This window comes from Pongo abelii, chromosome 10 (genome assembly GCF_028885655.2).
Source record: "Pongo abelii isolate AG06213 chromosome 10, NHGRI_mPonAbe1-v2.0_pri, whole genome shotgun sequence".
Classification (NCBI taxonomy): domain Eukaryota; kingdom Metazoa; phylum Chordata; class Mammalia; order Primates; family Hominidae; genus Pongo; species Pongo abelii.
Window position 1 is genome coordinate 10,708,388 of NC_071995.2, and position 12,568 is coordinate 10,720,955.

At 44.1% G+C, this 12,568-nt stretch overlaps 1 protein-coding gene and 1 long non-coding RNA gene across 3 annotated transcripts in view; both read right to left on the reverse strand.

Annotated features, from left to right (window-relative positions):
* Positions 1-190: 190 nt before the first annotated feature.
* On the reverse strand, positions 191-1,088 carry LOC129049055 (uncharacterized). Its single transcript, XR_008511822.2, has 2 exons — positions 945-1,088; positions 191-355 (listed from the first exon to the last, which is right to left on the reverse strand). It is a non-coding gene; the product is annotated as an uncharacterized LOC129049055 (long non-coding RNA).
* Positions 1,089-4,282: 3,194 nt separating this feature from the next.
* The window catches only part of LOC129049053 (uncharacterized), a 48,874-nt gene continuing 40,588 nt past the window's right edge, over positions 4,283-12,568 (reverse strand). The window contains exon 5 of one of the 2 annotated variants that reach the window (XM_054526810.2): positions 4,283-4,824. In XM_054526810.2, the coding sequence (XP_054382785.1) occupies positions 4,787-4,824 (38 nt within the window). In that variant the 3' untranslated portion in view covers positions 4,283-4,786. Of the gene's footprint in view, positions 4,825-7,236; positions 7,630-12,568 lie in introns of those variants that run through there. The other variant, XM_054526808.2, reaches the window with a different exon arrangement.

A 12,568-nucleotide genomic window follows, 5' to 3' on the forward strand; every position in this document is an offset into this window, starting at 1 on the left:
AAGACTGCCTACATAGAGTGTAAGGGGTGGGCTGTGCTAATTACAAATGCAGATGTCTAGGCCATCTCCCAGATTGAGCTGACTCAGAATCTCAGCGTAGGTGTCTAATTTTTAACAAGCTCCTGATATGACTGCTGCACACTGAAGTTTGAGCGTCATTGCTTTTTGCACCAGGTTTTGCTGTAGGTCCCAACCACACCTTACTCTCTCCATTACTATTTGGTCAGTCTGAAGCTACCATCTCCAAAAGCAGCAAATAGCACCTAGGCAAGGCTCCCGGCGTCAGAACAAGCTTGATGTCTTCTGACCATATGAAAGTCTTGTTCAGTCATTCAGGAACGCATATGTGGGTGGGCTTTGAGCGTGCAAGTTAAATGAGAGAATAGAAAACAGATTAGTGAAAAAAGACCCATCTCTAACCCTCTCTAATCTCTTGCAGTCATATCCCCAAATGATGTCTACCTCTGTATAGAGTTATGGAATATATCAAGGTCACCAAAAAGGAAGTAGGAAGTTATAAAAGATCCACGCTGAGCAGCACCACATGCAGAAAATTATGTAAGATTACGGAATTTTGATGAAGGCATTGAAAATGGACACTTGTCCCTAATGACAAAAATATCAAGGTGCTGTTCCCTAATAAAGCCAAAAGGAAGCTAATATTTAAGATGTGAACTGCATTTTGAAACTAACAGATTTATCCACTACCTAGGAATGAGACTGGATGAATATTTAAAAGAAAGCAAACACATGGCAGATCCTAACCCTCTGTACACATCTGAAAGTCCCTGTAGGGCAAGAGACTGCAGGCCATTGCTAAACCAAAGAGATCGTTTGAATTTAGGGGCTGTGTCTCTCCCAGGTAGGCTTTGCTTATTTTAGGCCTACTTATTTCTGGATTTTCCTAAGGAACAAATTTTATCCTTGGATAGGACATTACATACCATTTTAGACGAGCTGTCTGATTTTATGGAACAATGGAGTTTAAGTAACAGCCAAGTTCAGAGGCAAAGTCCCACCAGCTGTTCTGGCAGGCTGGATTGGATTTGGCACTTCTTTACTGAAGGTCAGTGCTTCTCAGCGCCACTTCCGTGGTTTCTGCTAGTCAAGCTTTTAATGCTTTGTGCTGTCAGGCCATTGTGAGGCTTGTCATGGGCTAAAAGTAGTTTTAGAAGCCCTTCATTAACCTGGCCCAGTGTTCCATGTTAGATTAGTTAGATTGTTAGATTGGCTTACTCTGATTGACTTGCTTCTCTCTGGGGATAAAGGTTGAATGATGTGTCAAATGAGATTATGGAGGCCAGTATGACATGAACATCAAAGATGAGTGAGTCCTTAGCTCTTCCATACACTTTGGTAGAAAGATCTCAAATATATGTAGGGTAAGCATACATCTAAGTTTGCCAAGGATAGTCTTGAATTATGCATGTTGCCCTGATTGATTTATTAGTGGTTCCTTATTTCACTGTCACATGACCCCCCATTGAACAAAATATGTGGTCACTCTGTATGTAGTATAAAAATTGAAGCCTCTTCCATCAAGAGAGACACAATGCCTATGCCATCCAGGTTTAGTGCTCCTCAGTATGGGTCTTACCCTGTCAGGTGGAGGGAGACTAGACAAATCATTCTACTTGTGAATGGCAGTCTATTCTGCTTTTCTTGATTTTTCCCCCAACCCTGACTTGTTTTCCTCTTTCAAAGCATTGTGCTTTCAAAGCATTGTTAAACTTTTTTACTGTGTTGTGCAATCAGAAGTTAAGATCACAAAAGAACAAAGCAAATTATGATTAATGTACAGTAGTAACCAGGCGGACAAGATCACTGCCTCGTGCACTGCCTCATCACTATATAATATGAATAGAGCCCCCTCAGAGTGGTGCAGTGCAGTCCCCTGGTCACTGCAGTGGCCCTTTGGACACAAATCTTGCCAGTTACAGTTGCCTTGAGAATGTTACACTTATTAAGCTTACAATTCTGCATTCTATTGGTACTGGTACCATCAGATAGAACAGGTGTGATGTAATTTTGAAGTGGTGTGTGGAGGGGGGCCATGCATATCCACCTGCCCATGGGTACAGCATCAAGTCAGCTGTAATAATGAAAAATTCAGTCATTTTGGAAAATGAATTGGTTGATAAATTCATATTCTTATACAAAATTTGTAATTAACTATTTCTAACTGTGGTTTCTTTTTACTTTGCCAGATTTAAACAAGCTACAAGCATTTATTTAACTTTAGTTATTTTTAGCTGCATGAAACTACCAAATATTTCAGAAACAAGTCCATTTTGCCATTGGTGGTTCTGAGTCCAGGCTGTCTGAGTAATGGAGAATTCCCTCCTCGCCTATGCCCGCTGCCCAGTGGCCCACCCTTTTGTTTACCTTTGATAACTAGCTCAACAACAACAAGTCCACACACACAAATACTAGAATCCCTGTTCCAAAAGCTGTGACTGATGATCTCAGCTTAGTTACCCTGTGTAGGGCCCTGCCTCATTTTCTTTTCCCTTTTTTTTTTCCTCCCAGTTATGGGCACTTCTTAAGTACATGTACCCATGGCTGGATTATTTTCAGAGTTTGAAATAACAGGAAGTAATCACCCTTAGAAGTAGTCAAATGACATTTCACTATGCCATTGTGCAGGTGTGTGCATGTTTTCAACAGTGACTAACAAAAGACAAGTCATTCTCCTGGTGTGTTTTCATCAGTGTGGGGCCATCTATTTCAATAGTTCTGTTTTCAAAAGCAGTGTATTTAAGACCCTTAGGACTTCTGTTTAGAAGTACTTAGCTCCTCAAACTTGAATAAAGTGATCCTGAACTTTTGGGTGAGAAGCTGAAACATGTTTTCTATTTTTATACTTTTGGTAGGCTCAAAGTTGCTTCATACCATTCAGTAAAAGAATGATGATGGCTTTATTGCTTCTTTAAGCAATATGCACATGGTATTCAAAGAATAAAAGTAACAATAAGCCATATTTTACGTGCTAAAATTGGCTAGTTCCTAACCTCCTTCAAGTCTTAGATACTATGTCAAGGAGACCAACTCTGAACATCTCTAATATTCCAACACCTTCCCCCCACTTTCCTTTCTCCTAGTCACTCTCAACCTTGATCTTTGTCTTTTTTGCTTCGTAGTGATCATGTAACATAATTTTCTAGTTTATTATGTCTTCTCTCTCTAGATCCTGAGATGCAGGAAGGCAGAAACTTTGTGTAGTGATATACAAAAATTGGTCAGAACAGTGAATGGCATATGGTTGGCATTCAAAAATATTGAAATAGTAGTTTCTGATAGGACTGAACCACTAGGCAACTTAAATTATCCAGAAAGACATGTTACAAACAGGCCAGTCAAGGAACTTTGGGAAACCCTTGGAGCTTCCTAGAAAGATGTGCTGGAGGCAGGAAACAACTTGAATCCCAGCTCTGCTGCTTGACTAGAGCTAGGACGTGGGCTAGTCTGTCATCTGTACAAATGAAATTTGCATTTCCAGGCTGGGTGCAGTGGCTCATGCTTGTAATCCCAGCACTTTGGGAGGCTGAGGCAGTCGGATCACCTGAGGTTAGGAGTTCAAGACCAGACTGGCCAACATGGTGAAACCCCGTCTCTACTAAAAATACAGAAATTAACCGGGTGCAGTGGTGCACGCCTGTAGTCCCAGCTACTCGGGAGGCTGAGGAAGGAGAACCGCTTGAACCTGGGAGGCGGAGGTTGCAGCAAGCCAAGATTGTGCCACTGCACTCCAGCCTGGGCAACGAAGCGAGACTCCACCTCAAAAAAAAAAGAAAAAAAAATTCTGCATTTGTTTGTCAAGTAGATAAGACAATTACATCATGCATTGTTGCAAATACTAAGTAAATCCTTTGCAAACCATTAAACAGCATTCTTACATGTTAAGATTCATTTTACTTGAAACTGAAATGGCAATAACTGGCCAGGCGCAGTGGCTCACGCCTGTAATCCCAGCACTTTGGGAGGCTGAGGTGGATGAATCACCTGAGGTCAGGAGTTCGATATCAGCCTGGCCAACATGGTAAAAACCCATCTCTACTAAAAATAGAAAAATTAGCCGGGCATGGTGGTTGGCGCCTGTAATCCCAGCTACTTGGTAGGCTGAGGCAGGAGAATCGCTTGAACTGGGGAGGCAGAGATTGCAGTGAGTGGAGATCGTGCCATTGCACTCCAGCCTGGGCAACAAGAGCAAAACTCCGTCTCACGAAAAAAAGGCAATAACTTAGGCTAGCTGGCAGAAATCTTTCTGATTCTTTCTCTTTTTTATTTATTGGTCATAGCAAATGCAGTATGTGGCATGGATCAAGGAAAACAAAGCAGAATATGCTGAACTGGATAGCTCAAAAGACAGCTCTGACACTGAGGGGGTCTCTTCCTTTCTGTTAGACTCTCCTTAGGACTGATTTTCTTTTCTTTTCTTTTCTTTTTTTTTTTTTGGACACAGAGTCTTTATTGCCCAGGCTGGAGTTCAGTGGTGTGATCTCAGCTCACGGCAACCTCCAACTCCCAGATTCAAGTGATTCTCCTGCCTCAACCTCCCAAGTAGCTGGGATTACAGACATTCACCACCATTCCTGTCTAATTTTTATATCTTTAGTAGAGCTGGCGTTTCACCATGTTGGTCAGGATGGTCTTGAGCTCCTGGCCTCAAGTGATCCGCCCGCCTTGGCCTCCCAAAGTGCTGGGATTACAGGCGTGAGCTACCGCGCCCAGCCTTGGACTGATTTTCTTCTTGGTAGCAGTAGCTGCTGTGTATCCTCAAAGATGATTACTGTGGGCCTCCTTTTCCACAGCAGCAGGTAAAACCTAGATGTGGGACAGAGTACATCATTTTTCTTCCAGCCCTCTTAGGCTGGAATTAATATCATACATCATTTTAAGCTTATTTTTATATTTTTGGCAAAATAATCACAAAATGTCCAGACAACTATGCTGTACACACATCAACAAATATAACCAACTCCCATCTATTAGTTTTTATATCACCTGGAGCAGAATGAACAGGGTTTCTGCCTTCCAAAGAGGATTAGATCAGATATTCTCTGCAATCCAGAGATCCTGGGCAGAAGCATTTCTCCCTCCTGAGTTCAGTCAGTGTGGGGGAACAGTTAGTTATGGAATGGCAAATTATATGTCTTTTTTTCTTTCCTGTCTTTTAGTCAACTTTACAATCCCCAAATGGCACATCCCTCAGAGACCTACACTTCAGAAATACCCACAAGTAAGCCAGAAGAGAATTTAAAGTAGGAAAGCAGGGAAAGAGGACAAACCTGTATTGGCGAATTATTATATATAAATCATTGTGCTAGACATATTGTGTCCGGAATTGGTGGGTTCTTGGTCTCACTGACTTTGAGAATGAAGCCGCGGACGTTGCGGTGAGTGTTACAGTTCTTAAAAGCGAGATGTCCGGAGTTTGTTCCTTCTGATGTTCAGATGTGTTCGGAGTTTGTTCCTTCTGATGTTCAGATGTGTTCGGAGTTTCTTCCTTCTGGTGGGTTCGTGGTCTCGCTGGCTCAGGAGTGAAGCTGCAGACCTTTGCAGTGAGTGTTACAGCTCATAAAGGCAGTGTGGACCCAAAGAGTGAGCAGCAGCAAGATTTATTGCAAAGAGCAAAAGAACAAGCCTTCCGCAGTGTGGAAGGGGACCCCAGTGGGTTGCCGCTGCTGGCTCGGGCAGCCTGCTTTTATTCTTTTGTCTGGCCCCACCCACATCCTGCTGATTGGTAGAGCGGAGTGGTCTGTTTTGACAGGGCGCTGATTTGTGCCTTTACAATCCCTGAGCTAGACACAAAGGTTCTCCTTGTCCCCACCAGATTAGCTAGATACAGAGTGTCCACACAAAGGTTTTCCAAGGTCCCACCAGAGTAGCTAGATACAGAGTGTCCATTGGTGAATTCACAAACCCTGAGCTAGACACAGGGTGCTGATTGGTGCATTTACAATCCCTGAGCTAGAACATAAAGGTTCTCCACGTCCCCACCAGACTCAGGAGCCCAGCTGGCTTCACCCAGTGGATCCCGCACCGGGGCTGCAGGTGGAGCTGCCTGCCAGTTCCGCGCCATGCACCCGCACTCCTCAGCCCTTGGGTGGTCGATGGCACTGGGTGCCGTGGAGCAGGGGGTGGCGCTCATCGGGGAGGCTCTGGCGGCACAGGAGCCCACGGGGTGGGAGGCTCAGGCATGGCGGGCTGCAGGTCCCGAGCCCTGCCGGCGGGAAGGCAGCTAAGGCCCAGTGAGAAATCGAGCGCAGCGCCGGTGGGCTGGCACTGCTGGGGGACCCAGTACACCCTCCGCAGCCGCTGGCCGGGGTGCTAAGCCCCTCATTGCCCGGGGCGGCAGGGCCGGCCGGCTGCTCCGTGTGGGGCCCGCCAAAGCCACGCCCACCCGGAACTCCAGCTGGCCCGCAAGCGCGGCGCCCAGCCTCGGTTCCCGCTCGCGCCTCTCCCCCCACACCTCCCTGCAAGCTGAGGGAGTCAGCTCCGGCCTTGGCCAGCCCAGAAAGGGGCTCCCACAGTGCAGCCGCGGGCTGAAGGGCTCCTCAAGTGCCGCTAAAGTGGGAGCCCAGGCAGAGGAGGCGCTGAGAGGGAGCGAGGGCTGTGAGGACTGCCAGCACCCTGTCACCTCTCAATATAATCTTTGAAAATAAACTCTAGGTGAATATTTTAATTTAATTTGGCCGCAATAGGAGGGAAGAAGGTTTAGTTTTTCCAAGATTTGGTAGCTGACTAATGTTGACCTATGTAGCAAGATTCAAATCCAGATAATTGCAAATCTCAGGCCTCAGTCCTCTCCATGGTCAAAACCAATTAGGACATCTTAATGATTCCATGTGGGGGTGTGCCAGGAGAAAATATTGAAGCTATAGACTGTTTCAGTTTCTCTTTGTCACGTTCCCCTGTTCTCTGAGTTGCTTCTGCTTGCTGTTGGCACACAGGCTATTTTACACTGCAGGCTTTCTCTGTATATTGATTGGTCTCTATCTGGAATATTCTTCCTTCTGCCATCTGCCCAATGAACTCACTCCAGGAACACCTGTGTGAGGCTTAGGTACAACTACAAGCGACGAGAAAAACTAAAACAACACTGGCTAACACAAGATAGTAGTTTATTTTGCTCTCATGTCAAAGCCTAGGTTTCATTATGAGGATTCTCTTCCTGAAACCCAGACTGCTCCTATCATCCACTCCTTCGTATTTAGGTGTGGCCCTCATCCTTAAGGTCAAAGGCAGCATTTCTGCCCACTGTGGTCAGATGGGAGAAGAGGTCGAGAAGACAGACAAACTATGTCTTAAAGAAGACAGACATCCTTCTGGCTCAAAATTGTATTATTATGGAAGAAAAGCATAATGGGCACTCTTCTGTGAACTGGTCCCTAACATCTCCTCCAACACTATCTTAGAAAACTCAGCAACATAATTCTTTGTGCAGCCACTGTATCCTATATTACCATACTTCTGTTAAGTCATCCATACATTCTATTTTGCTTTTTTTTCTATTGTTTATTTTGTTTTCAACATATATCACTTGCCAGATTGTATTTTAGGTTCCACAAGGACTGGACCACATCTTATTTGTCTCTGTGTCCCCAGTAGTCACCAAGCGATGAGGAGCTAATGATTATTAAATGAAGGAATGAATAAAAATAAGCATATGAATACAAGTACTAAGAAAAGAGATTTACTTATTAACTTTTAGAACTTATCCACCTCAGCTTTTCAACTTAATCTAGACTCTTCTTGTTGAAACATTAAGCATTAATTGTTTAACCAAGCAACTAGGAACCTTTTATCTCATAGGCTAATTGATATAAACGAGTTAATTCTGCTTTCTGTGTATGTATCTTGACATTGCTTTTTTTTTTTTTTTCTGGTGGTTTGTTTTCTTGAGACAGAATATCACTGTCACCCAGGCTAGAGTGCAGTGGTGCAATCTCGGCTCACTGCAACCTCCACCTGCCGGGTTCAAGCAATTCTCCTCCCTCAGCCTCTTCAGTAGTTGGGATTGCAGGCGTACTCCCACGCCCAGCTAATTTTTGTATTTTTAGTAGAGATGGGGTTTCACCATGTTTGCCAGGCTGGTCTCGAACTCCTGGCCTCAAGTGACCTTCCTGCCTTGGCCTCCCAGAATGTTGGGATTACAGGAGTGAGCCACCACGCCTAGCTGATATCTTTTTTTTTTTTTTTCTTGAGATGGAGTCTTGCTCTGTCACCCAGGTTGGAGTGCAATGGTGCAGTCTAGGCTCACTGCAACCGCCGCCTCCCGGGTTCAAGCGATTCTCCTGCCTCAGCCTCCCAAGTAGCTGGGATTATAGGCATCTGCCACAACGCCCAGCTAATTTTTGTATTTTTAGTAGAGACAGGGTTTCACCATGTTGGTCAGTCCGTTCTCAAACCCCTGACCTCGTGAACCACCCGCCTCAGCCTCCCAAAGTGCTGGGATTACAGGCGTGAGCCACCGCACCCGGCTACTTGCTTCACTTCTTTCCGTAACACTTACTACTATCTGACACACCTAGAGTTATATATTTAAAGGTTTGTCATTTATCTCCAGAAGAACATGTTCCATGGCTCTAAAACAGTGACTAACATACAGTTACAGCAGGTTCTCGAATAATATCATTTCATTTAAGGTCTTGTTATGCTGTTGAGAAAAAAAAATTGCATCCTGGGAGGGTTCCTGTCTGTGTGGAGTCTGCACATTCTTCCCAGTCTGTGTGCGCCTCCCCCCACATCTCAAAGTTATGCACATTTGGTGAACTGGCGTGCCTACATGGTCCCAGTCTAAGTGTATGTGGGTGCGTAAGTGTGCTCAGTGATGGAATGGCGTCCAGGCCAGGACTAGTTCCCACCTTACATACACCCTGAGTTGCTGAGAAGAGCCTTGACCACCCAGGACTCTGAGCTGGAATAAGTGAGTTGGAAAATGAATGAATGAATGAATACAATGATTGTAAAATAAATAAAAATTTGTAAAGTATATGCTAATCATACAAATACCGGACAATAAATGATGTGGTCTTAAAGTGCTCCAAGAGCGCACCATATTTTTTATTGCTTGTTGAACTCCGTGGTGGGAGAAAGTGCTCCTGACAATTTTCACTTTGCAAACATTTACTCCTTTTTTTTTTTTTTTTTTTGAGATGGAGTCTCGCTCTGTTGCCCAGGCTGGAGTGCAGTGGTACGATCTCGGCTCACTGCAAGCTCCGCCTTCCGGGTTCTCGCCATTCTCCTGCCTCAGCCTCCCGAGTAGCTGGGACTACAGGCGCCCGCCACCACGCCCGGCTAATTTTTTCTATTTTTAGTAGAGACGGGGTTTCACCGTGTTAGCCAGGATGGTCTCGATCTCCTGATCTCGTGATCTGCCCGCCTCGGCCTCCCAAAGTGCTGGGATTACAGGCGTGAGCCACTGCACCTGGCCAAACATTTACTCCTTGATTTAACCCACTGCCACTACTAGGACCAGTGTCACTCACTAATTCACCATAAATTGGGTAAACAATTATATTGTTTTTATTAATCTTTCTTAAATGTATGTATAACTCACATTTATTTAAGTGTTAAATATTAGAAGTGTTTCGGTCTTGGCCGGGTGCTGTGGCTCACGCCTGTAATCCCAGCACTTTGGGAGGCTGAGGCGGGTGGGTCACCTGAGGTCAGGAGTTCGAGACCAGCCTGGCCAACATGGTGAAATCCCATCTCTACTAAAAATACAAAAATTAGCCAGGCATGGTGGTGGGCGCCTGTAATCCCAGCTACTTGGGAGGCTGAGGCAGGAGAATCGCTTGGACTTGGGAGGCAGAGGTTGCAGTGAGCCGAGATCATGCCACTGCACTCCAGCCTGAGCAACAGAGTGAGACCCTGTCTCAAAAAAAAAAAAAAAAAAAAAAAAAAAAAGAGAAAGAAATGGCTGGGTCTTTTCTGACCAGAAACATGCTGTGGGAAAGTAACTCTTGTTTATATCAATTAGCCTATGATCAAATTAGTTTCATTACATGTTATTTTGCCTAAAGTCATAGTTACCAAGAATCTATTGATGTTAAGTGAGGACTTACTGCACAGAAAACAGCATTTTAAACACAGTTTTATCTATGCAAATGGAATCTTGAGATTACTAGATAAAGTGTTATGAATGAGAGAAATTAACAATCAGTATAAAAATAAGTCTACAATCCAACATATCTAGGCCTAACAAGGAATGAAGACCTGGGGACCATGATTTGGGTATTTTTTTTGTAGAACAGATTTATTGGGGCCTATCCAAGGAAAAGTTAAAAAATGATCCTTTGAGTTTTTAAAATTTTATGTATGTATGTATGTATGTATGTATGTATGTATGTATGTATGTGTGTATTTTCTAAGACACAGTTTCACTCTGTCGCCCAAGCTGGAGTGCAGTGGCACAATATTGGCTCACTGCAACCTCCGCCTCTGGGGTTCAAGTGATTCTTGTGCCTCAGCCTTCCTAGTAGCTGGAATTACAGGCACGTGTGTCACCATACCTGGCTAATTTTTGTATTATTAGAAGAGATGGTTTTGCCATATTGGCCAGGCTGGTTTTTTTTTTTTTTTTTTTTTTTTTTTTAGATGAAGTCTCACTCTGTCACCCAGGCTGGAGCGCAGTGGCACAATGTCAGCTCACTGCAACCTCTGCCTCCTGGGTTCAAGCGTTTCTCCTGCCTCAGCCTCCCCAGTAGCCGGGATTACAGGCGCCTGCCACCATGCCTGGCTAATTTTTGTATTTTTAGTAGAGACGGGGCTTCACCATGTTGACCAGGCTGGTCTCGAACTACCAGCCTCGAACTCCACCCACCTCGGCCTCCTAAAGTGCTGGGATTACAGGTGTGAGCCACTGCGTCCGACCTCTTTTAATCTTTTAATTATTATTTTTTGAAGTTGGATAATATTGGTTTCTTACAATCTGCTTATGACCGCTGTAATGTTGGGAGTTTTGTTTGTTTATTCTTGAAAAAAAACAAAAAACAAAAAACAATAACCCTGGGTCTTTATTGCTACATTCAATTAAAATCCCTATCCATCCTGCTGAACAAAATCAAGCTCTGCAGTGCTTTCCAACCCTGGCTGCACATGACCATCAGTGGTGAGCTCCCAAAAACGTCTGATAGCAGAGCCGCACTTCTGCATCACTCTTGGGGAGGACACCAGGAGGGTTTGGCATCCGTACTTTTTTTTTTAATTTTTCCCTCCACCACCACCTCCCTATGCCATAGGCTCCTTTTTATTGAGGTAAAATTCACATAATGTAAAATTCATGGCATCTTTACTTTTTACAAGCCTCTTAAGTGATATGTATGTATAGCCAGGGTTGTGGTCAACTCAACTGGGTGCTCTTTGTTTAACAACACGTTGGGAACAGTTCTGGAAATAGCAGCTTGTGATGGTTAAGTTTATGTGTCAACTTGACTGAGCTAAAGGGATGCCCAGATAGGTAACGAAACATTACCTGTGGCTGTTTCTGTAAGGGTGTTTCCAAAAGTGGTTAGCATTTGAATCAGTAGACCTAGTAAAGAAGATCCTCTCCCACCAGTGTAGGCAGGTGTCACTCAATCATTGAGGGCCCCCATCGAACAAAAGTTAGAGGGTAGAGAATCCCTCTTTCTGTCCATGAGCTGGGACATTCACAGCTCCTGGTCTCAGGCCTTTAAACTTGGATTGAATTATACCACTGACTTTCCTGGTTCTCCTGCTTGCAGACCGATGGTGAGGTTTCTCAGCCTCCATAAGCCATGAGCCAATTTCTATAAGAATAATAAATCTCTCTCTTTATTTATATGTAGATATTTATATACATATAGTCTTTATATGCATTTATATATAGTCATGTGCTATATATAGATATTTCAGTCAATGACAGCCTGTATACATGGTGGTTATTCCATAAGATTATAACACCATGTTTTTACTGTACCTCTTCTATGTTTAGATATGTTTAGATACACAAATACTTACCATTGTGTTCCAATTGCCTGTGCTGTTCACTCCAGTAATGTGCTGAATGGGTGTGTAGCTTAGGAGCAATAGGCTATACCGTATAGCCTAGGTGTGTAGTAGCTACATCATCTAGGTTTGTGTAAATACACTCTGTGATGTTCACACAATGATGAAGCCCCCAATAACACATTTCTCAGAACATTTCCCCATCCTTAAGTGACACATGGCCATGTATAAAATTGGTTCTATTTCTCTGGAGAATCTTCACTAATACAGAGCTCCTCTTCTGAATTTGCCTTATTTTACTTTTAAATAAAATAAGTAGGCTGAGCGCAGTGGCTACACCTGTAATCCCAGCACTTTGGGAGGCCGAGGTGGGTGGATCATGAAGCCAGGAGTTCAAGACCAGCCTGGCCAAGATGGTGAAACCCCATCTCTACTAAAAATACACAAATTAGCCAGGTGTGGTAGTGGGTGCCTGTAATCCCAGCTACTCAGGAGGCTGAGGCAGAGAATTGCTTGAACCCAGGAGGCGGAGGTTGCAGTGAGCTGAGATCACGCCACTGCACTCTTGCCTGGGCGACAGAGTGAGACTCCATCT